A 21808-nucleotide genomic window follows, 5' to 3' on the forward strand; every position below is an offset into this window, starting at 1 on the left:
TAAACTTAAACATCGGAAAATGAGTTTGCGAGAATATACAAAATGTCAAACATCATTTCAGTTCTGTACCGAGCGAAATCACTCAGAAGCTGGCCAGGCTCAGTGGGTCAACATGCCGCATGTCGTATGTCGCATGACGCGCCACGGGGCGTATGAGCAATGAGCGTTGACAGCGGACAACGAGGAGAACGAGGCGAATGGATGTGAGTACGTGGATGTGGATGGATAGAGGCGGACCCCTAGCAGACGTGGAGCGTTAATAGTTTGCTGTAATTAATTGTAAACTGTTTTAATGCCTCCGCTGCTTCTGCGGGGACTCTAAGTAAGTTGCACTTATGTTTTGGACACGTCCAGAGAAACAAGATTTAGCAGACATAGGAAAACATTCACATATAGTATGTATCTTCGCTGCCATCTCTGCGTTTGGAAGCAGGCTGACAAATTGTTGACCATTTACATGGCATATTGTTGTAGTCGGCCTGTCGGCCAGCTGACAAATCTCTATTTACATTGTTGAATGCGTTATAAATTATTAACTGCTATTATTCGCGACTGGCGGTGTCTGCGCTAATGCCTTGAAATTTATGCCCCATGACGCGCAGCGCACAAACAAGCCAACAAGCAAACAAGCAAACCAATAAACATTCTGCCCCGAACTTGTTGCACTTCCATGTTATTCGAAACGCCATTTGTCTGGCTCAACATTTTCCGAAATTCGACTGGCGACCGTAGGAAAATGTCAGAATTTTCCAATGTGAATTTTTAGTTATTGCAGGCTGTTGCTGCCCGAAATGATTGCAATTAAATGGGATGATTTATGGGAAAAGAGCGCTCGAAAAACGCCCGCACAAAACGAACCGACATCTGAGGGGCCTCAAAAATAAGACAGATAGGAACACCTGAAGTATTGGAAAATCAAGCGGAAAAATCTAAGGCCCTCGGCTCGTAAATCTCGGCCAGAGATCTGTGCCAGTTTTCGTGTGGAAAACATCGAAAACACATGAAACAACATCATCAGTAGGTGTCCCACCCGGCATCCTTCCCATTTCATTAAATTATGTATGTTCTTTTTAATTTATGACCTCAACTCATTCATATTCATTTTATTCGGGTCTAGCCCTAATAAAGTTCAATTTTATGTTAATGTCGGCCTGTCTTTTCTCGGGCTATCTTTTCGCTCGACTCAGCTCTCCTGGGACTTAGAATATTTGCTTTATGCAACTGCCGGGGGTAATTAATTGAGTGGCGCATGTGAGAAATGTTTCACTTTGGTTTCATTAATTTTTACGACGGTGTGGAAAGGCAAAAGGTTCTATAACCTTTGTAAGTGGTGCTGACTTGGCAAATTCAATAGTTATCTTGACCAGCTAGCTTTGGATATACATTAATGTTTGTGAAAGAGTGGTTTGCGATCGCAGGAAAATAACACTATGACTATCAAAGTCAGATAATTATCCAAAAAGTAATAGGAGATTGCGTGAACACACCTAATTGGCGAATTTCAGGGATACTAATATCGATTTTAAAATCATTTAATTCCACGTCATTTGATTGGGTCATCGCCCCACCCAATAGCCCTCAACTGGCGCCATTTGGCAAAGAAAATTATTTGAACAGCTGCACAGAAGCCACATCAGCAGAGACAGCATCGAACGGAGTGCGATCTGAAATGCTTTCGAGTCTAATTAATGCTATTTAAATTTATGCATTTATCTGGATCGCAAGCAAAAGAAGCAAATAAAAAAGCAAGGGAAAAACGAAACGAAGCAAAAAAAAAAAAAAAGGGAAGAAAAAACATAAACATTAAGAGCAAAGTGTGTCATGCAGTAAAATAAATTTCCTCAGTTCCGCCACTGCGACTGCTGTCAGGCCATAAATAAATAAAAAACGAAACTACGCCCAAACAATTTCCAAATTAACAAAACTAAGGAAAAACAAAAGAAATATACATGTCTGAAGGAGGGAAAAGGGGAGTGGGCAGTGGTGAGAGACTCGGAGGGGAGCATTTTAAATTGCATAAAATTAAATCAAATTCTAATGTGGCAGGGCTTGGCCTGAGTGACTTGCTCCGACGCCTACAATGAGCGACAAATGAAACGAATGAACGCCGTCAAACGACTTCCTAAAACGCTTCAATGATTTTGTCTAACCCATTTCTGTACGCGTACATATCGTTTGTATCTCGATCTGTATCTGTATCTGCGGCGGGGCAGGCTTTATGGGCAGCAGTGGAAGGGTGCACCGTAGCTTTGCATTTCGCATCTTACTGGGGCGTATTTCTCTGTTCAAGACAACTTAACAGATGACTGACTCTATTGGCGGAGGAGAAGATACACCTCGGCACAGAGCCGCTGGCTGGCTGGCACACCTTTGAGCCATTTCCGGTGTAGCCCAGTTGCTCACTGAACGCGATGTCAATTCTAATTGGCGGAAGTCGTGTGCTCTCCTCGCATCCATAAATTAGATCATCGTTAGCGTCGTTATGCTAGGACCACTTACATCTGGATGCTCGCGCACTGGCACATAAACCTTCTCGTTCATCGTCACCACAGAGCCCTCGGGTTCGGGCAGAGTCAGAGGCTCCTTCTTGACCCCATTGATCTGGAACAGGGAGGCGCGCACGCGTGCAATTTCTGGAAAGATTAATGAGAAAGATGGGAATGGAATAATAAGTTCATTTATAGTACAAAAATGAGCAGTAATAACATTACAAAATATACCACAATGATGATAACAATATTAAAACCATATAATTATACAACACAATAATAATATAACATAATCTTATCATTGTATGGTGTTCACTAATTTAAGACCTGAAATTTCAATAATAATATTTATTATTAAGCTTGATTTCAACATTCTTGAAAGTTTTAAATATATTTTGTAATTTCTTATCTATACTTTAGAGTTATTCAATGTCTAGAGATAGAAGCAGTTCTATTTTTAACAACTACTACAAAACCTTGTTATCACATTTCACTTTACAATATCAGCCAAACACTTTCATAGTTACTTATCATTATGAATCTACTTCCACAACAGCCTTTATTATTTCCGAGCGCAATAAATACACAGACGAAAGGCAAACAAACAAAGCGTTGATAATTTTAATTGCAGGCTCTTTGGCTCCACTTCAGCCGAGTGCGGCTCAATTTGTCATTTCAGCTAAGTGCTTGTATTAAATTACGTTTAATTTGCCTCTGGGTGGAAAACCTACTAAATTAGCATCTTATTGATGCGGCGTGTGAATGTGTTTGCCCAGCCATCGACTGTTGTTCCAACTTATTTATTGGGTTAAGCCTAGGCCATGAAATCACTTGGTTTATATTTAAACAAATTATGCCATAATTTGCCTAGCATCATCGTAATGAGCTGTTGGTCACCCTAGACTCTGAGGTCACCTGTGCCACGCCCCCCTGCTTCCTGTAGCGCCCCCTGCAATTCACACTTCTGGTGACTTTCGGTGGCGGCGGTGGGGGTGGGGCTGGGGATGGGGCTGGGGCGTTGCAACCCCCAACTGTGTCAGTTGACAGGGGCTCTCGAATTGATATGATCAACATTTTGTGTTCTCCTCCTGCAGTGGCTGCCGCTGGTGTTGTTTGGTTTTGCATAAGCTCAATTGCATTGTTTGTCTTTGGCATGTGCTTTGACAATTTGTCACTAAAAGTGGGTAATTGCTCTGGCCGTGTTGGCCCCGGGGGCGGCAGGGGGTTAAGGTGACTGCATCAGATGTCGCAGAAATGATTTAAGAACGCGCCACTAAATGACATTAAATTAAATGCCTGACTTCTCTCACTAAATGTCAACATTTTGACATACGCTTATCTGATTTTGCTGGCAACAGAAGTACTTTAAATATAATTCTATAAAATAAACACAACTACATTGTAATCGAATAAGAATTATTGCACATTAAACTATTTTTAGCTGTGATTAAGAGATATTTTATTAAATAGACGCCCTTGTACGAGTTTGATGACCTGTTGAATGTGCATTTTGAACAACATCTCGCTAGGCATTTTATTTAAATATGCTTGATATTTTTATCTGGCCAGCTACTGGCTTATTTTCTAATTTATACCCCGCTTTCTCTGTGTGGCACATAAATAAAATTTCAAATAAAAAATCTGAGCAGTCAGAGTCGAACAAAGAAGACCAAAAGAAATTGCACAAAATTTAAATTTACTTTTTCCGAGCGGTGCGAAAAGAGAAAAAGAAATGCCGGTCTATTCCAGAGTTCATTTCGGGCTAAAGAACCCATAAAGAAAATGCCAAAAGAGTCGGAATCAGGGGGAGATGAATCGGAGGAACCGACAGAGAGTGCTCGACTCGATTATTGATAGCGATGGAGATGAGATTTTCCCCTCTACCGTAATTAAGAGCAGTTCCAGAAAGGCTTTTCATTTGCTTGACCACTTTTCGTGTAATTTACTGCGACACGCAAGTAGAGCATTCCATCGGTGGCATCATCGTCAAGATTATTATCATCATCGTCGTCGTCGTCGTCGTCGTCGTTTCGGCGATTCTAAGCCATTGGCATACGGGCTTGGGCATAAACGCAATCATGACAGCTGTCAATTTTAATCGAGCGAGTGCCAATCCGCATCCACATCTATTCAATCTGCAACGTGACCGATGTGTGGCAGTGGCACGAAGATTGTGCAGCCAGATTAGATGAATAAGCCGCGCCAAATTGGTGTAAAATTGCATTTGCATATGCGAGCGCAGCGGGCCGATGACGGAGTCACCGACTGATGACTGATTCACTTCTGGGGCCAAGTCAGATGGCTGACTTCGCTGGATTGATAGCGGCGTTTAGATAAATTACAATAATCAAGAGCCCGCCATATGCGCAGGCGGCTTAATTAATAGCAGCTTACTCAGCTTAGTCAGCCCGGTCTCTATCCCATTCTGGAGTCTATAATTAAGGCCCTGGCTCAAGATCACCTGTTGCCAACTGACCATTTTAGGGCATAACTCAGCGGATGCCCATGTGAAGTGGGCGGGCAGAACGAGAGCAGTGCCAATCTATTAATTATCAATGAAAGATCTTTTTATTCATTAACAAGTCCCGAGTGGTTTGTGCTTTTAAGGCAATCTCCGCATCTTTTTTGCAACGCGACTCATAATTTACATAGACCGCGCGCTTATGACTCTATATCTCTCTTGGCCAACAGCGACTTGGACCTCTATATATGGCTGGGGACGGAGCTACCAAATTTGGCACCCCAAGTGGAGAGAGGTTGCAAAAAAAAAAACCACTGATTTGCGTGTGTGTTCAAGTATTATTATCATTTTGTATAATTTTTTCTGCGCTCTTTTTATAGCCAGCCCCCACAAAAGCACTTATGGCGAACCTTAACTGTGGTGTGTTATTAGTCAAGCAACTAAGAATAAAAATGGGTAAAGCTCAAGGTTGGAGAGGGCGTGGCCGAGAAGGATGGAACTGCTTGACATCGGCGTGACATCATGGGGCAGAAACCGAGAGATTCCTCAGCGATTTCGCCCTTCTAGAAGGTGGGCGGACATAACATAACACAAGATCTCCCGCCCTGCTTGGTTGCCGCATTTTGCAACATTTGAATTTTAAATTTAGCCCCCTGCACTTGATGATGAACAAGAAACAAGCAACACGAAGCACAGAATGTGAAAGCCACTGGCAACGACAGCCAGTCGAGCGTCAATAAATTGTCAAATTTTATGCACCACGATTTTTTGGCAAGGGTTCTTTATGTCCGCCAGCAAGTAGGGCATAAAATGTGCACAGAGTACCGGGAATATTAATGTGGAATCAGATTGTTACATATACGTTTTCAGATGCATTTGTGGAACAGCGTGGAAGCACAATGTTTGCCAAGGTTCTCGATTGCAAACCAACCTTCAGTTGGTTAAACTTCTCACCACCGATCGTTCTAAAACGAATAACACATGGTTTAAAGGCAATACAATTCCCAGACAAATAAGCATATTGCGACACCCTTGATCGGTTCTCCATTGGCTAGAACCTCGGTCGCACCAAATACACCAGGAGGATATAACTTATCGAATCCCAAACTTGTCAATCTAATAAGATATGCCAGACAGATGGCGCAGACACCTCTAAACCAAATTAAAACCGAGCTCAGCTCAGCGGCTTAGCGGCTCTGATTGATTGTTTTAAGCTGCGGGAACAATTTGCATTGGATCACGACTTCAGGTGGTAGAAAAAGGCGAGGCGGGGGATATACTATACTATATATGTGTTTACATACTGGCTGAGTGCGACACATATCTAAGTATCTGGCGGCTAATTTATGAATGCAAAACCATTCATACCACACGAATTAGATGACTGCCGGCTGATGAGCGTGTGGGCGTTGTGTAGCCAAGAAAACAATGTCAGCCGCGATCGTTTGGGTTTTCGTCTCGGCCTCCGTCGTTTTGGCCGTCCGTGTGGGCCGGGAGTCTTAACAAATTGTCACCAGAAATGGCCGGAACGCTCGAAAACGTTTAAGGTTCAGCGCGATTGCTGTGCCTTCTGCGGCTGCAATTAAGCCAGATCCCGCATATTTGGCAAGCGCCAAAATGTTTTTGATTTTATGGCTTTTATTTGCTTTTCGTCATGAACTCCATTGGCCTTGGGCGCATTTGCAATTTCGCATTGTACTCGTATTCGAGCAAAGCTGAACGAAAAAAACTCAAATGTTTATTGTGCGTTCAAGTAATTTCGTTATTCGGATTAGCCGGATTTTTGCATATTTTGTGCATATCTTTTCGGTTTGTGGTTGTGGTCGGCGTAAGGCATTGGCTTCTAAATCAACAGTGGGTTTCTGAATTATAAGTCGGGGTTTTAGAGCATGAAATATTAGTATTGCCCAGAACTTTAATGTTTTTTACTTGCCCTACAACTCATAGCTTGAATATAAACTCCACTAACATCCATTTTGTTTTAAATATTCTGTGACATCAAGCATTATGCAAATTATTGACTAAGCAAATAAACAATTTATTATTTAAAGCAGTTTGTTAAGCCAATAATTTCGATGGCAATATCGATGCTTGAACCCCAAAGTTATGGCCCGCACTGTACTGCTAACGCTTCGCATCAAGGCAAAAATAAACATTTGTTAATCTGGCTTCTCTTTTTGTGTTTTAATATATTTTCAGCATTTTAATTAATGACTATATACAAGCCAGCGACAGCAATGACAGTTTTTTATGCATTTTTATTAATAAATTTGTACCATCGTAAAGCTGTCAGTGGCAGCTTGGTTCACACGCTCAGAGTTCCATGGTCTCCATTATGTTTAGTATCACTTCTGGCACGACATTAATGTATCAATTGGTTTATCTGATTTTTCTCGAGACACATGCGGTTTTGTTAACATGGTTTTAAAACTTAAATTGCATATGCAAGCGTCATTTTTTATCCGCCGGACTTTAACCCACATTTTGGAGTACAGAAAACAAGAGTTGTCGAAAGTTGTCGCCAGGGAAAAACAGAACACATAAATAAAAACGATGCCGTTGACTCACCAACAGATACAACCATTAAAAGTGAAATAAAAGAAAAGAAAACACAATTAATGCTGGCGGAAAACATAACAGCAACAGGGCTAAAAAGAAAAACATAAAACAATGCCCCCCGTAAAAAGAAAATAGGTCAGCGAATTGCGAGCAAAACAAACGCGGAGGAGGAAATGAAAATACCATCGGATAGAGCCAGGAACCTCAGACGAAATGCTCCTTAAAGCGTGAAATCATCAGAGGTGGAATACAAATGTTCCTGATCACAAGGCAAACAAGTGAAATTAAATGCAGACAAGCGAACGCTGTGCAAACATGGCAGAGAAAATTATTTTGTGACCCAAAGCCAGGAAAATGTTCACAATGTAATGGTTGTTTCCCCCCGACTTGCACGACCGAAATGTGATTGGCCTAAAAATTAACGGAAAACTTTTTTGAAGCGCCCCATGAACGGTATTTACATTTTCATTTCATAAAGGACTCGCCAAACAAAATGTTTAAATGCACGTATTTCCCTTTTAACACGTCCGCATTGCCACAAAATGTTTTCCTTCAAATTCCGCAAATGGTTTGCATTGCAAATTGTTTATTTATGCACCGTGAAATATTTCCATTGATTTTTCGACGCGAAAAAATCACGGCAAGAATAAATCCTCACCTGGTATTGGGATTTTCAGGGAAACAGTTCCAACGAGCCCAACAAATGGGTAAACACTTGAACAAACACAGAAATGATAAAGCGCACATTAAGCTAACAATAACACGGAATAATACACGAATTGTTAGTTAAATAAACCAACATTTTCGCTCGCCAGCATTTTCTTTATCGTATGTATTTTTTGTGACGCTTAAATAAACATACACATTTTGGGGCTTGTCGCCGATAATGCTCTTTTTGTGGTTGACAATTACTTAGTCTGATTTTAAGGTATTCACATGTGAACGTGGGTTGTGTCATAAAAATATTAATTTGCTTTATTAACCAAAGGCTAATAAATATTATGGTAATGAAGCGACAGCTCGCTCCATTCGAGAGGTGAGAATGTTTGCGAACTAACGTTCTTTCTATTATTAGATGGTTCGATAACTCATATTACTTATCCCCATGGCGTGTAACGCAGATTGACAGTCCGCCAAAGTTTGGCGAGAGCTGGCCAAATAACAGTCAGGCAGAGGATTAAATGTGTGAAAATTCCAGACAATCATGGTTGTCGAATTAAATATATATCATGGCTAATTCAATTGAAATTAAAGCGAAATTAAAACCTTGTTAGCCGCCCATGTTAAGCGACACTTGGAACCAGCCAGCCAGTCGTTCTGCTAATAAATGGCTGCGATTACAATCTCAAAGTATTTACTTAGTTAATCGCACACAATGCCGTCGGATCGTGACTAATTTTTGGCTAATAAGCCGAAATATTTTCGCATTTTATATACATATTTTTATTGCTGCCGGATTTTAGTAGCCACTGCCATTTAATTAGGTACCCTAGAGAAATATAGATTTAATGGACACTCAGTGTGACGATGGCTCATTGCTGTCGCGTCTAAGGGCATTAAAATTAATGCCCCACCCACGCCATAAATCTCGCCAGAGCCAAAGATTTGGAGGAGAAGGTGGAGCATGTAACAACCATTGGATGGCAAAAGGAAAATGTGTCAAAGTAAAATCCAAGAAAACGCGGCGGGAAAACAATGCCAAATGGCTTTTCACATGTCGCAGACACACTGAGCCACTTTGTTCCACATTTTTGATGAACTTGCTGCTCCGAGTCACGCCAGAATGCCTCATGAATTTACCCATGAGTCTGAAGCCCGAAGATGAGTTGAGGATGAGGTGTTGGCTGAATCGAAAGGAAGTGAAATGTTCAGTTTGAACTTTCAGTTTTTTCCAGAGACAATGGGCCGAAATGGAAAGTTGTTGGCTGAAAAGCAAACACACGCACCACTTCAAGTCGACAGCATTAGGCACAAAATGCGTTACGCCTCGCACGGCATTTATGTGGGTGGCACATCGTCATCATCATCATCATCAGTAGATTACGGCGATTTTTCACATGTAGGTACACAAACCGAGCAACAATGAAAGAAAATACCTGTGCGAACGACTTTGCGACAGCCTTGCAACTTGACATTAAGCCTGCAGAGCCACCACAATCAGTTAAGAGCATCAAATGGGGGAAATGGGCTTGGCCTGGCCCAAACACTCAATCACCCTTGGCAGACACTTCATCGAAATTAAATACGTGTCAAAGCAATCGGCAGTAATGAAGCAATTAACCAGAAACAAAAGGTTTAAGGTAGTAATGCCTCGCAACCATGGGCGATTTTCATTATTTGACTCTACACCCAGAAGCTACATCGATTTCTGACAATCGTCATTCATTAAACTTTATTTTTGGCATTGAATGCAAGCATTTGAGTAACTAGGTGGGAAATAAAATAATCAAAAAATATACTAATAAGCCCTTAGATATTACCCCATAAATCCTGCAAATACATTACATATAAATCTCTGCATTTCTGGCGAACTTGAGAGATGATTCACATGGGGTATTTTGTTATTCCCACTGAAAGCTAAAAACCTAAAGAGTCGGCTGCATTGAGTCACGAGCAGAAACAAACAGTTTCACAGCTGTCCGGCTCATTAAGTGTGGGTCCGCCGTAATAACCAACCCGCAATTCGCACTGGACCAACTTCAGTTCGTGAGAGCCGAGGGCAACCGCTGGCGAAGAAAACAAACAAGTTTGGAAAATTGCTGGCCAAAAGAAAACACATAGCTGCCGAAAATAAAAAGCCAACAGACTTAAATCAATTGCAAACTGCAACTTGTCGTTGCCAAAAAAGATTGCAAATGTCTGGCAGTGGTTGCTGTTTCGGCCGGTGGTGCTGAGATGGCTGTCTTGGCGGTGCACTGGCTCTCGAGTCGAGCGAAGCAACTAGCCGCTAATCAATCAGTTCCCATGAGCACAATTTCCAGCAAAATGCCCCCACGTAGACGCGGAGTGGAGAAAACCCCCAAAAACGAACCAAATAAATATGCAATCAGTGCGTAAATTGCCACGAAATAAATGCCGAAGGAAAAGTGGAAATGAAGTCCCTAAACGGATACTTAAAATAGGCCTTTTTGAACCCAATTATTTTGTTTACCTGCTTTAAGCTTACATGAAATTTTAAAGTTGCATTTAAACCATATATCTTTTTTTCTTTACCCTAAGCATTTTTAAAGCTTATTTTCTCCATTTTACTAGACCTTTTCCTCGCCTTCTTGTTGCGAAAATAGCTGACCAAATTATGAATGCCCGCGACGAGGGCGTCTATAAAATTCGAGCCAAAGCAGGAAGCCACACCCTGACCCTGTGCCAAAGAAATACACCCAAATAATTAATTAAGAGCGGCTTCCTACGGTCGGTTTAGGGTTGAGTTCAATAACGCAAAATTCTATTGACGATGTGAAAAACAAAATCTGAATAAACTGAAACCTTTAGTGCATAAATTTCATAGCTCACTCGGGGCAGCGAGAGATGAATGACAATTTACTCATTTGCCTGGTTAGTCACAAAAAAAAGGCAAAATGCGAGCTAATGAAACGGTAGTCGTCGACGACACACGCGCCCATTTTTATAAAGCAATTAACTGTAGCTGATTTTATGGCCCCGGGGCTCATAAAAACTCAGCTCAACCAACAATGATATGATGATGGGCCGGGGCCACCCTTTGCCCCCTCGCTCGTCGCTGGCCGACTGCAATGGCTGCTTAAACCAATTAAAAGCTAACAATATCTAGTATAGCTAATAGGCGATATGTGTACTCAGCCAATCAGGTTAGTGGCTTTGCCCCCACACCGCCGGCCGACGGCATTTTGTTCTTGTCGCAGGCGCTACTGTAGGGTGCAGATAAGGAAACTCACCTGCAAAGAAACGGAAAAACATATTCAGATTAGATAAGATTAATACCAAGCGATGGCGCTGACGGGAGATTAATTTACGAACTTATGCAAACAAGAAGTGAAAGATGGATTTATGGAACACCTTGAAAACAACTTGGGAAATATTTATCAGGAAGAAACTAGGTTAGTTTTCTTAGGGATAAGGAAAAATATCTTGAATACCCTTGCTCCAACATTCCGTAAACATTTCATTCGATCATAACAAGATTAAAACCCCCGAAAACGGAGGCATTCAACGCTTGGATGCGGGAACTTGAACACCTCAATCAACGGGAAAACCTCTTCTGGCCACATTCAACTTTTGTTATTTTCTCGATTCGGGGCCATTATTCTATTTCTAAGCACATCCATAGGATGCCCCGCACTCCCCACTCCGCACCGGTTGCCACTCGTCGCGAGCTGCCATCGCCGCTGGCTTGTTTATTTCTGGAGTAGCCGAATGACTTTTCCGGACTGCGTGTGGGGAACACAAGCCAGGAGAAGACGATTCCGGGGGACGGACTGACGGCCACCACCGCAGAGTTCACGACCTCTTGTATTATGATTTTATAACAAATTGCCTTCGTTGTTTGAGTTTTGCGCCACTGCATTGGGACTTTGCTTGATTAATTTTCCCCTATATAAAATACACAGAAATTTTGTTCGGTCAGTTTTTTTGAAAGATGTGTAAACACGGAATTTTCCCCAAAAGAAAAATACAAACGGCTGTGCTCCATCAAATTCTCGTTATCCCTTGGCTTGTTTTTATTACAAAGAGTATATGTATGGAATTATGCGAGCGCAATGTACATTTATAAATATATAAATTTTTGTTTTGAAAACTCACAGCTTGCGTTCTGGCGGAAATTGGATATATTTTTTTTTTACTTTTTTCCCAAAAGATACTGAGAAATGTTTGCGTTAGGTTGGCCCATAAACTTTGCGCTATTGGAAAAATATTTGTAGCTTATGGCATTTGGAGAAAGTTGCAGTTGCTGCCGTTTTTGGATCTGGCAACTTATGGCTGCTTATGTCATGCATATAATATTTTCCTCCTCACCCATAATTAGCCGAAAGCCAATCGACGCGGCCCAAATTTAATAGATCGAGCACAAGCAGCGATGGGAAGTTTTGACTTATTGACTATATCACCCATACGCCGTATGACACAGGCATCAAGGTAAAAACCTCTTTCTCTACCAGCACCACTTGATCGTCGCCTACCCAAGAAAAGTAATAATATATTATGTACTCAATAGCCACCAACACGTAATTGTGAGTACATAGCGTAATGTGCTTGACCAACATTGAAGTGTGGCCAACAACTCGTTTTGAAACAAAAGCCAAAGCTGCCGCCTTTTCTTTTCGCCCGTCGTCGACGTCTTGCCTTGAATGGGATTTATTATAATAATAAATGTGTTTTAAGTACGCATACGCACATGTAGGTGGGCGGTAGCTTAGCCACTCGGATTTGGATATGGCCTGAGTGTGCAACTTGTTCTTAACACCTTTGCTTTCCTTTCTGGCCTTTCCGCCCACGTTTCTTGTTTATTTTTAGTCCGGCGTCTTGGGGCCTCCTCCCTTTTATTTTCTTCGAATTAATACATATTTATTTTTTCACTCGTTCGCCTGTCTCCGCCTCAAGTGTCGCTTTGTGTGACAAAATATTTATCTGTGGGCTTCGAGAAGTGCGTGGAAAACCGGAAAAGCCTACGTAAAGCTGAGAAAATGCAAGTGCACTCGATCTTAGCCTAAAGTCGTTTTTGCGTATATTTAGACACGGAGCCTGTAGCAATGACATTCATCTGTTGATAAGCTACAAGTCGTCCTTGGCCAGAAGAAACAAAAAATGTGAGGAGTGCGGAGAGGAAGCTGGCAGTGTGGGCAGTTGGGTATTTGAAAGTGGGGCTTGGGCGAAGATTTCAGGGCCATAGGTGCTTATAGAAAGTGTCATGAGTGAATTAATGATCAACCCACTATCGGAAGACGACCATTTCAATAAAACTTCAAACACATTGGGTAGAAATGCAATTTAAGTTGAGATCTAAACTTCCGCAACTATTATAACAAGAGCGCATTAAATAAATAAACAAATTAAAATAACAAATTAATTGCAATAACCATTCGCAGTATCTTACTGTACACACAAATGCACTCATTCGCTTACAATTCCAAGCCCGCATTTAATCACTTTAGGTTTCCCAATAAGGAAACTCGTTAATTTACATAGCTGCATGAAATACAACCCTTTAATTTGAATTGCTTGGATACAATTTATTTGAGTTCAGTCAGAGTTCCTTGAATAACAAAAAGTGACTTCATTGAGGAGCCGGGCAATTAATTCATACGCCTACAGCAGCCGCATGATTGACATGAGCAGCGCTTGGGCGTCCATATAAAATGGCTTTTAACCCAAATACGCAGCTACAAACAAAACGTGGCTGGCTAACTCAGCACGACATTAAACATTTATGGCATATCAAAAACCAAAGCCAAAGAAACTGCCAAAAATGAAACTCAATGAGCCAAGAAAAAGACACGCAAAGTCAAAAGCCAAAAAAAAAGACAAAGGAAATATGAAACAACAAAATTGAAAGCAAATGCAACGACATTTCCTCCCCCGCACCTGGGATACAAACAGCTGATGGCAAAGGCAGGAATTGGGGACCAAATTAAACCATTTTAAATATAGTTTTTTGATAGTAACACACATTTCACCTAAAATTTTTGGATTGTACCAATCCGCAACTTTTGGACCAGCGCGTTTGGCAGCAAGAACGCAAATTTCGAACGGCTGTTGAGACCCCAAAGCGAAGAGAAACAAAATGCCATCGGATACAAAATGCACACATACAACTACATACAGCTATAGATACAGATACATCCGACAGGTTAGCACAACAGAGGACGTGACAACGACGGAACGACTTTGCTCACAAGATTCATTCATGCTGCAAAAAGCAAACACGCGTATCTTCTAGCATTTCCCAATTGCATTCAAAGCGTTAAAAAAAAGGTAACAAAATGAAGATACAAAGATACATAGATTGAGGACAACTGAGATACGAGTGTTACAGCTACTTTTCAGCAGCAAAAAATGTTTAAAAACAATTGGGGACAGCTTTGTCTGGGCGGTTTAATACTCTTCTTATGTTATCAAAAAGTACCATAAAAAGTTTATTTGAAATATTGTGTATTTTTAACTTAAATAGAACTTAGAAATATACAGTACAAATGTGGTATGAAATATTAAAAGTTAAGAAATAATAGAACGATCTTTCATTATTAATATTAAAGGGAATGCTTTTTCGGGGCTTTTACTTGGTTCTGACAGTTTTCAATCAAACTTTTAAAACACAAAGAGGTATGTGGCTAACTAGCTGATAATATGCAGAGGTACTAGAGGTATGGAAACCCATTTGCATGCTCAACGGTTGTGTATCTGTATCTAATGTTTACTATTTTCTCTTCCCCTGTTTTTATGTTCTTCATTTTGTTTTGCCTTAGCCTGCTGTTAATTGTCTCGAATCGATGATGCTGCTCATGACTGTGAATAAATCGAGAGATAAGGAACAACCACAACTATTCGGGCAGAGTATCTTTATCTCAATCTGTATCCGAAGCAGCTTTTTGTGTTTTTTTTTTTGTTTTGTTTATGTTTGCACGTTGTCGTAGTTTTTGGCTCTAAGTTCGTTTTGTTTTCCCACCTATGACGCATTTTTGGGTCATTGTTCGTGTTCGGTTGTGTGCTGGGATGATTTCTTTTTAGTTTTGTCATAGTTTTGAATAGCAGAGCACACACCCCAAAAGACCCACAAGTGGGCACGGGCGTTTCTCGCCCAGTCTGTTGACAATTTGACTTTTGTCTTAATTGTTTTCTTGTGCGGTTGTCAAGTGAATGCCTCATTATCTTAATTCCCCACTTAGACGTTTTATTTGCACTATATTAAGATTGAGAGGCTGTTGGCGCTGCCTTCGTGGGTGTACAACTATTTTGTCCGCTAAGAAATCAGTCATAAATTATAATCTTTAATAGTTTAAAGGAATGAAAATTAAGTGCATACCATTCGCCGATTTATAGCCAGTCAGACACATAAATGTTTGCCTAGCAAAGGAACTAGAACTATTTTCAAAATACTCAAACAATGTAGGGGTCTTGCTGGCATCCCAGGAAATATTTTCCCTTTCCTTTCGGGGTGGAAACTTGCTCCCTGAAGTTTCGAACGGCTGCCCGCATTTCACACGCCAAACAGAGTTAACGTCTGGGGGATTTTCGAAAGCAATTGAAAAATTAAATTGATTACCAATATAAATCGAATGGCAAATGCACATCGGTACAATAAAAATGATTCACTTGCGGCCGCCTCAAGTGGCATCCATCGCCATCTCCATGAGATGCCCATATAAGCCGAGGAGTTGCAGGTTCGGGTTGAGAATCGCAGATACAGGCGACCGACCATATGGCACTGAAAGCCAAAAGGCAACTTCAAAGGCACCAACATCCACAATGTTGCCTCTTTGTATCTCTGACTCAAGTGTCCCTCCCCTTCGGGGCTCCCTCTTTTCGCTGTTGGTTTTCCCTGCCCGCCTGCGTTTGTTATCAAATTGTTCAATTTGTACAGCTCGTCGGCTGCCTGCCTGGTGGCATATTAAAGCAATTGTCTAATGCCACATGGCTGCCGCTGCTGGTAGTCGCGTGCCTCATCTCGGGGGAGGCAGGGGTGGTACACAGGGAAAAATTGAATGAAACAATTACCGGGTTCCCCACAAGAACGTCTTCTGAAAAAAACTAGCTTGAAGCGAATTCTAAATGTTTTTAATTAAAAATAAGAAATACTGAATTACAGTATAAAACACGAATTTATTCTGCTTAATTGTTCGTATTATCACCCATTCTTGATTGCATTGAATATATATATTTTAAGGTTATTCTGAATTTTTTCTGTATTTTTTTCCAGTGCAGCGAATGGGGGAGTGGCTCTGGAATGGGGCGCCATGCTGAAATATCCATGTGTTGTGAGTGCTGTGTGTGGGGAAGAAACGCGAGCATGTGAAAAATATTTTAATTACGCGCTTCTTTGTTTCCCCATTATATTTTTGAGTTGGCTATTTTTGTCAAAAATAATTCGTTCTGCCACAATAACAACAACGAACATTTGATGCAGCCTGGCTATCAAATAACTTGCCAAATGACGTAATCTCCGGGTTCGAGTATGTGGGAGAGCTAGCTTGGAAATTGAAATGGTGCAAAGTATGAAAAAAAAAGACATGTATGTACACAGAAACATAGACGTTTTCCAAGGAAATCGCTAATTGAAGGCTGAGTGTGTGTTTTGCCACTGGCTGGCGAGATGTGCAGCTGTTGTATTATATGAAGATACATGGGCTACAATAATTTATAAGATTTCAATTAAAGCCGCCGCAACAAGTGCCCCATAAGTTGAGCCCCTAAAATCTGTTAAAAAGTGTGTAATGCTCCAAGGCATACATTCAATGCACTCATTAGATAATAGGACTGCGACCCATCATCGAATCTGTCCACTCCCAGGCACTTTCCATGCCGAATCCGATGATCCGCATCGAAAACCTGCCCAGCCGACAGAAACTTTCGCCCCATCGGCCCGACGATCAATGCCCTTTTGATGCCATCTACTAACTGTTTTGCTCGATGGCTTCATTCGCCTTTTGAACCATGGTCAACTTCCGTGCAAACGCATCGCTGCATTTTCGGTCGACAGGCAATCAGAAATCAAAACAAAGCACCCAACGATCGATGGTCATGACAAAAGATTTTAATTGAATTTGAAAACGCAATGAGACGTGTATGGGCAGGGGCTCGAATCGAATTGGTTTGGATTGGTTAGGATCGTATGGAATCGCATGGAATGGTATGAAATCGTTTGGGATCGATTGCTTTTTGTGCGGGTGGTTAAGGGAAGGAGGAGAAGACGACGGGGGAAACGTGGAGGGTTACGCGTTCCGCATAACAATTGTCAGCAAATTTATGAGCACGTCAGTTAGGGAACCTGGAACCTGGAACCCAAACCCGAAAGCCGAGCCTATGAAAATACTAAATTAAAATGCTCATGGCAGCTAGCGCAATTTGTGGTACACAGAGAAAAATAGTGAGGAAACACCGCATTTATATGAAAAACTTAGTTTTATGTTCAGATTTTAATGTTAAAGTTTATATATAAGTTTCACTTGATTTGCACCTCATATAAGAAAAAACCGATCGCATCGCTGGATGGGCAATCGAACGGATCGAGTGTATCTTTTTTGAAGCGAGGATGGGCCAAAGCACTCCCAATCATTTGTTTGTCTTTCAGCCTCGCTGTGTTTGCATTCAACTCGGATCCAAAAGACCAGAAGCCGCATTAATGTCAACGAGGCACTTCAATTTCCGATTTTAATGACTCTACCAACCGGCAGGCCTTCCGAAGCAAGAAAAAAAAACTTCTGGTCAGGAGAAAACAACGCCCTAAAACGGTGAAAATCCAATGAAACGAAATTCCAACAGCTATGGTGGCAGGCGAAAAACCATTTTCCAATAATCTAATTTTAGATGAAATGAAACACATTTCAAATTTTCATGAAAAATGTCGGACGGGAGCGAAAAAGAAAAATTTCTGTATCCGAGAAATGCCGAGAAACACATTCGGCAAACTATATATATACACATACACTCTGCTTATATATGTATAGACATATATATAGATACATATATCGGCCATATAAACATTCACGTTGCGGGTGTACGTAATTTGATTTTGGTCTGCTCTTTTCTGGCTTTTATCTCGCAGGTTTCTCGATGCACAAGATACAAACTTGGATGCGTATCTGACAGATATATGTATACACCTTGGGCTGCAGTAACAGCGAGCACAATTTCTATAATTATAACGCCCAGGTGTGGGGCCCAAGCCCCACCGAATTCGAAAACAAAAACTAGGAATTTATCATGTCAAGGGGCCTTATTTGATGACTGTTTGCCTTCCTCTACCCAGGTAAACAAACGTCATGCGGAAGATGTGATATCTGCGAGACCAAAACGATATCTCCGAGTGCGATTATAGTACGTGCAGTTATGCTTGGTCGCCGGGTAATACGAGATCCGAGATCGGAGATCGGAGATCGGAGAGCCTCTTGACGTCGCGACGTCTTTTTTTTTCATTTTTGTTAATTCACACAGTCTAGGCACACTTCAACTGTGCAAAATGCGACGACTATGAATAGCGGAGAGCCGAGCAGCAGCAGATACAGATACGGCTGAGATACAGATACAGATTCGGGCGAAGAAACGTGCTCCAGCGGCGTGTGTCATAAAGCTGTAGCCACATACATATCTAACAGATACAATGCGAGTGCCTGCCTTTTGCTGGCGGCCAAAACTCATTCTTCTTTTTCTTTTCGGTTTGGGGCGTGAGTCAGATTCAAAAAGCAAACAACACACTCGTCAAAATAACAGCAAAAATTTATGTCAGCAGTGCCAAAAGCGTCGAACGACTGAAGACGATAAAAAAGGCGGCAAATAAACAGAAGGAGTACTATGTACGAAGACGTATAAGTTTACAGTGTGTTTCGTGAGTGTAGAAAACCGATTGATTCCAGTTCAAAGGCCAACAATACAAAAGAAAAAAGTGTATCTTATGATCTGGAATCTATTAAAATCATGTCTGTCCTTCATAAATTCGGCATTAGAATTTAAAACTTTAAAGGGGGTCCTATTAATGCCTTTACTAACCAGCTGTAGATAGAATTTTTGATCAATCTTTAATTTTTTGCATTTCAGAATTCGATTAAATCGACACATCCAGAATGAAATGCAAATTTGGAATTAGCAAAAATATTTACATATGCAAAGATTTTTTTTGATTTTTCAGGAAGAAATAAAATCTTCAAGTCTAAACTAAATGCAAATTGGCATCACCCAAAATTTGTATGCACTGTACGTGAATTTTAAGCATACGGTTCTAATTAATACCAAACTCATTTAATTATGAAATAAAAATGCGACTAATTGTTAGCTAATTAATACCAAGCTTATTAAATATTGAATTAAAAATGCCGGATGTTCTAATAAATTTTAGCTAATTCTTCGCCCGGGTTGCGCTGAATTAAAGCAGTGAGTCGCACAGTATTGCAGCTGCGAAACGCACAGTAATTACTTATATATTACCTGGTATTCCACTGATATTCTATTCCATTCTATTAAATTGTATCCAATTCCTTGCCTCGCTTGGACTGAATTACAGCTGCGAAACGCACCGTAAATACATAGATATTTCCACACAGACAGCTATTCAAATGTAATCGCAGGCTGTGCATTTCAAGTGAACGGGCGAGCGCCCAACAGGTAGCCAACGGATGATTGCGGGCAGAACCCCAAGCCCAAAACCCGAAGCAAACATTGCTGCACACCCGCAATAATAAAAAACAAATAAGTATAGCGAAAAAAGACAAGTAAAAACAGCAACCGCAACCTCAAAAAGCGGCTATTGCTGATCCTAGTGTTGCTTGAGGTAAGGCAGGAACCTAATTAGATCTCTCGCAATATCTCCGACAGACACAAAGTATATGCAGGTATATTTCAAAAATAAGTTAAGCTACTTAACTTTTTTCTTCGATTTAGTAACAAACAAATTAAAAGTGAGCAAATTGCCTGTGTGTTCTCGGAAGGACTTTAATGCATGGGAAAAGCTTTCATGAAATGAAATTAAATTGACAATTTGATTGGTGATTGATTTTATTTATAAAGTATGCAAAAATGGGGAAGTTTCAAAAATATTTTCAACGCCTCGTACATAATTGAGATAAAATCTTTTTAATTATTTTAAATTTCTATACTTCAGTGATTGTGGAATTCGTATCTTTAAATGTGGGCATGATTTAGTTAGATCGTTGAAATGTTCGAAAGAAATGGCACATAAAATCCAAGTCGAAACAATGCGTAAAATAAATGTTGTACCCTCTGGGAAGAGGGTAAGCATAAACTCTTTTTCGGTTGCCCGAACAACCGCATGTGAATGTTGGGTTTGGATTTGGCCCGCATGTCAAGCTAACGAAAACAAAAACACAACCCAGCGACGACAGCAATTGAAAAGAGAAAGTTGCAAAATGAGAAAAACACAAAAACTTCTAGCGAGTTGAAAAGTTGAAAGCCGTTAGTGGCCCGCAAGCAGCATGGCTACATACCCACTATAGTGGACAGCGGTCGCTCCGGGTTCCCAGTTCCCAGCTCCCAGTACCCAGTTCCCAACTCCGAAGTCCCAAATCCAGTCCGGCACCCTCCCACTAAGCTGATAAGCCAACGAGGTGGGTTCCAAATCTCTGGCTTCGGTTTATTTTGTATTTCTCTCTTCCTCGGATTTTGAGTCTGGTGGAGCGAGTTTTACAAATTGTCAACGCTTTGCTTTTAGCAAATACAATTTGTAGACAGGCAAACTAGTTTGCAGCTATGCCAGAAACGAAGCCAAAACAAGAATGAATACCTTTGGGCGAGTTTTCCGACTAGACGATACCTGGTAATCATTAATAGGTCTACATTAGGCTCCCAAGCATTTGGAGATTTAATGAAGAGAAGATCAAGATCTTGCACCTTTCTATGACTAGAAAACGAATGGGAATTTAAAATTGATAAAATTTCAATTTCTTCTAGATTACTAATCACTATAAACTTAAAAAAGAGAATTTGGCATTCGGTTTAATTCCATAACCAACCACTCAATAAATTAAAGCTTATTTTTAAGGCAGAATAAGGAACGGGGTTGCATAAATACTGACCCCTATATGAATTAAATAATAATATTTCACCAAATCATCGAACCACGTAGTATTCAAATTAATATGAAAATTGGTTAGTATAATAAAATATCTAATAAATTGGTATGCATAGAGTTTTAGGTTTCCAGTTCCTTACTAGGAATGCTTGCAACTAAATCCACTGCACACCCTGGCAACCTAGCGGTACCTAGCAATCCGCAAATACCGCACCACGAGTATCTGAATCTGTGTATCTGTGCAACATAATTTTGTCATTACGAGGCGACACACACACCCTCGTGGCCGGCCTGCATATGGGCAACAGATGTTGGGCAAATACAGAAATGAGAGCTGCGATACACGATATACAAGATACAAGATGCGACCAGGTAGTGCCACGCCCCCGCCCCTATCCCGCCCCGAAAGTTGACTTTTGTTGGTTTGTCTTTAAGAGTGTTTGCTTGGGTTTCGTTTATTTTTCTTTGATTTTTTGGTTTTGAACCGGGGCGTGGGCAGCGGCGGCAATTCATGCATCTTTCAGATAAGTTTGCTACACTTTTAGTGCACAGGAAGAAACAGATTGATCTCCATTCAATAAAAGCATGTAA

General features: G+C 40.9%; 1 protein-coding gene across 8 annotated transcripts in view; it reads right to left on the bottom strand.

Moving 5' to 3' along the window:
- The window catches only part of LOC108031430 (protein held out wings), a 38440-nt gene that overhangs the window by 14093 nt on the left and 2539 nt on the right, over nucleotides 1-21808 (bottom strand). For all 8 annotated transcript variants that reach the window (XM_017104839.3, XM_017104838.3, XM_017104841.3 and 5 more), the window contains exon 3: nucleotides 2500-2633. In XM_017104839.3, the coding sequence (XP_016960328.1) occupies nucleotides 2500-2633 (134 nt within the window). The remainder of the gene's footprint in view (nucleotides 1-2499; nucleotides 2634-21808) is intronic.

Source organism: Drosophila biarmipes, chromosome 3R (genome assembly GCF_025231255.1).
Source record: "Drosophila biarmipes strain raj3 chromosome 3R, RU_DBia_V1.1, whole genome shotgun sequence".
Taxonomy (NCBI): Eukaryota; Metazoa; Arthropoda; class Insecta; order Diptera; family Drosophilidae; genus Drosophila; species Drosophila biarmipes.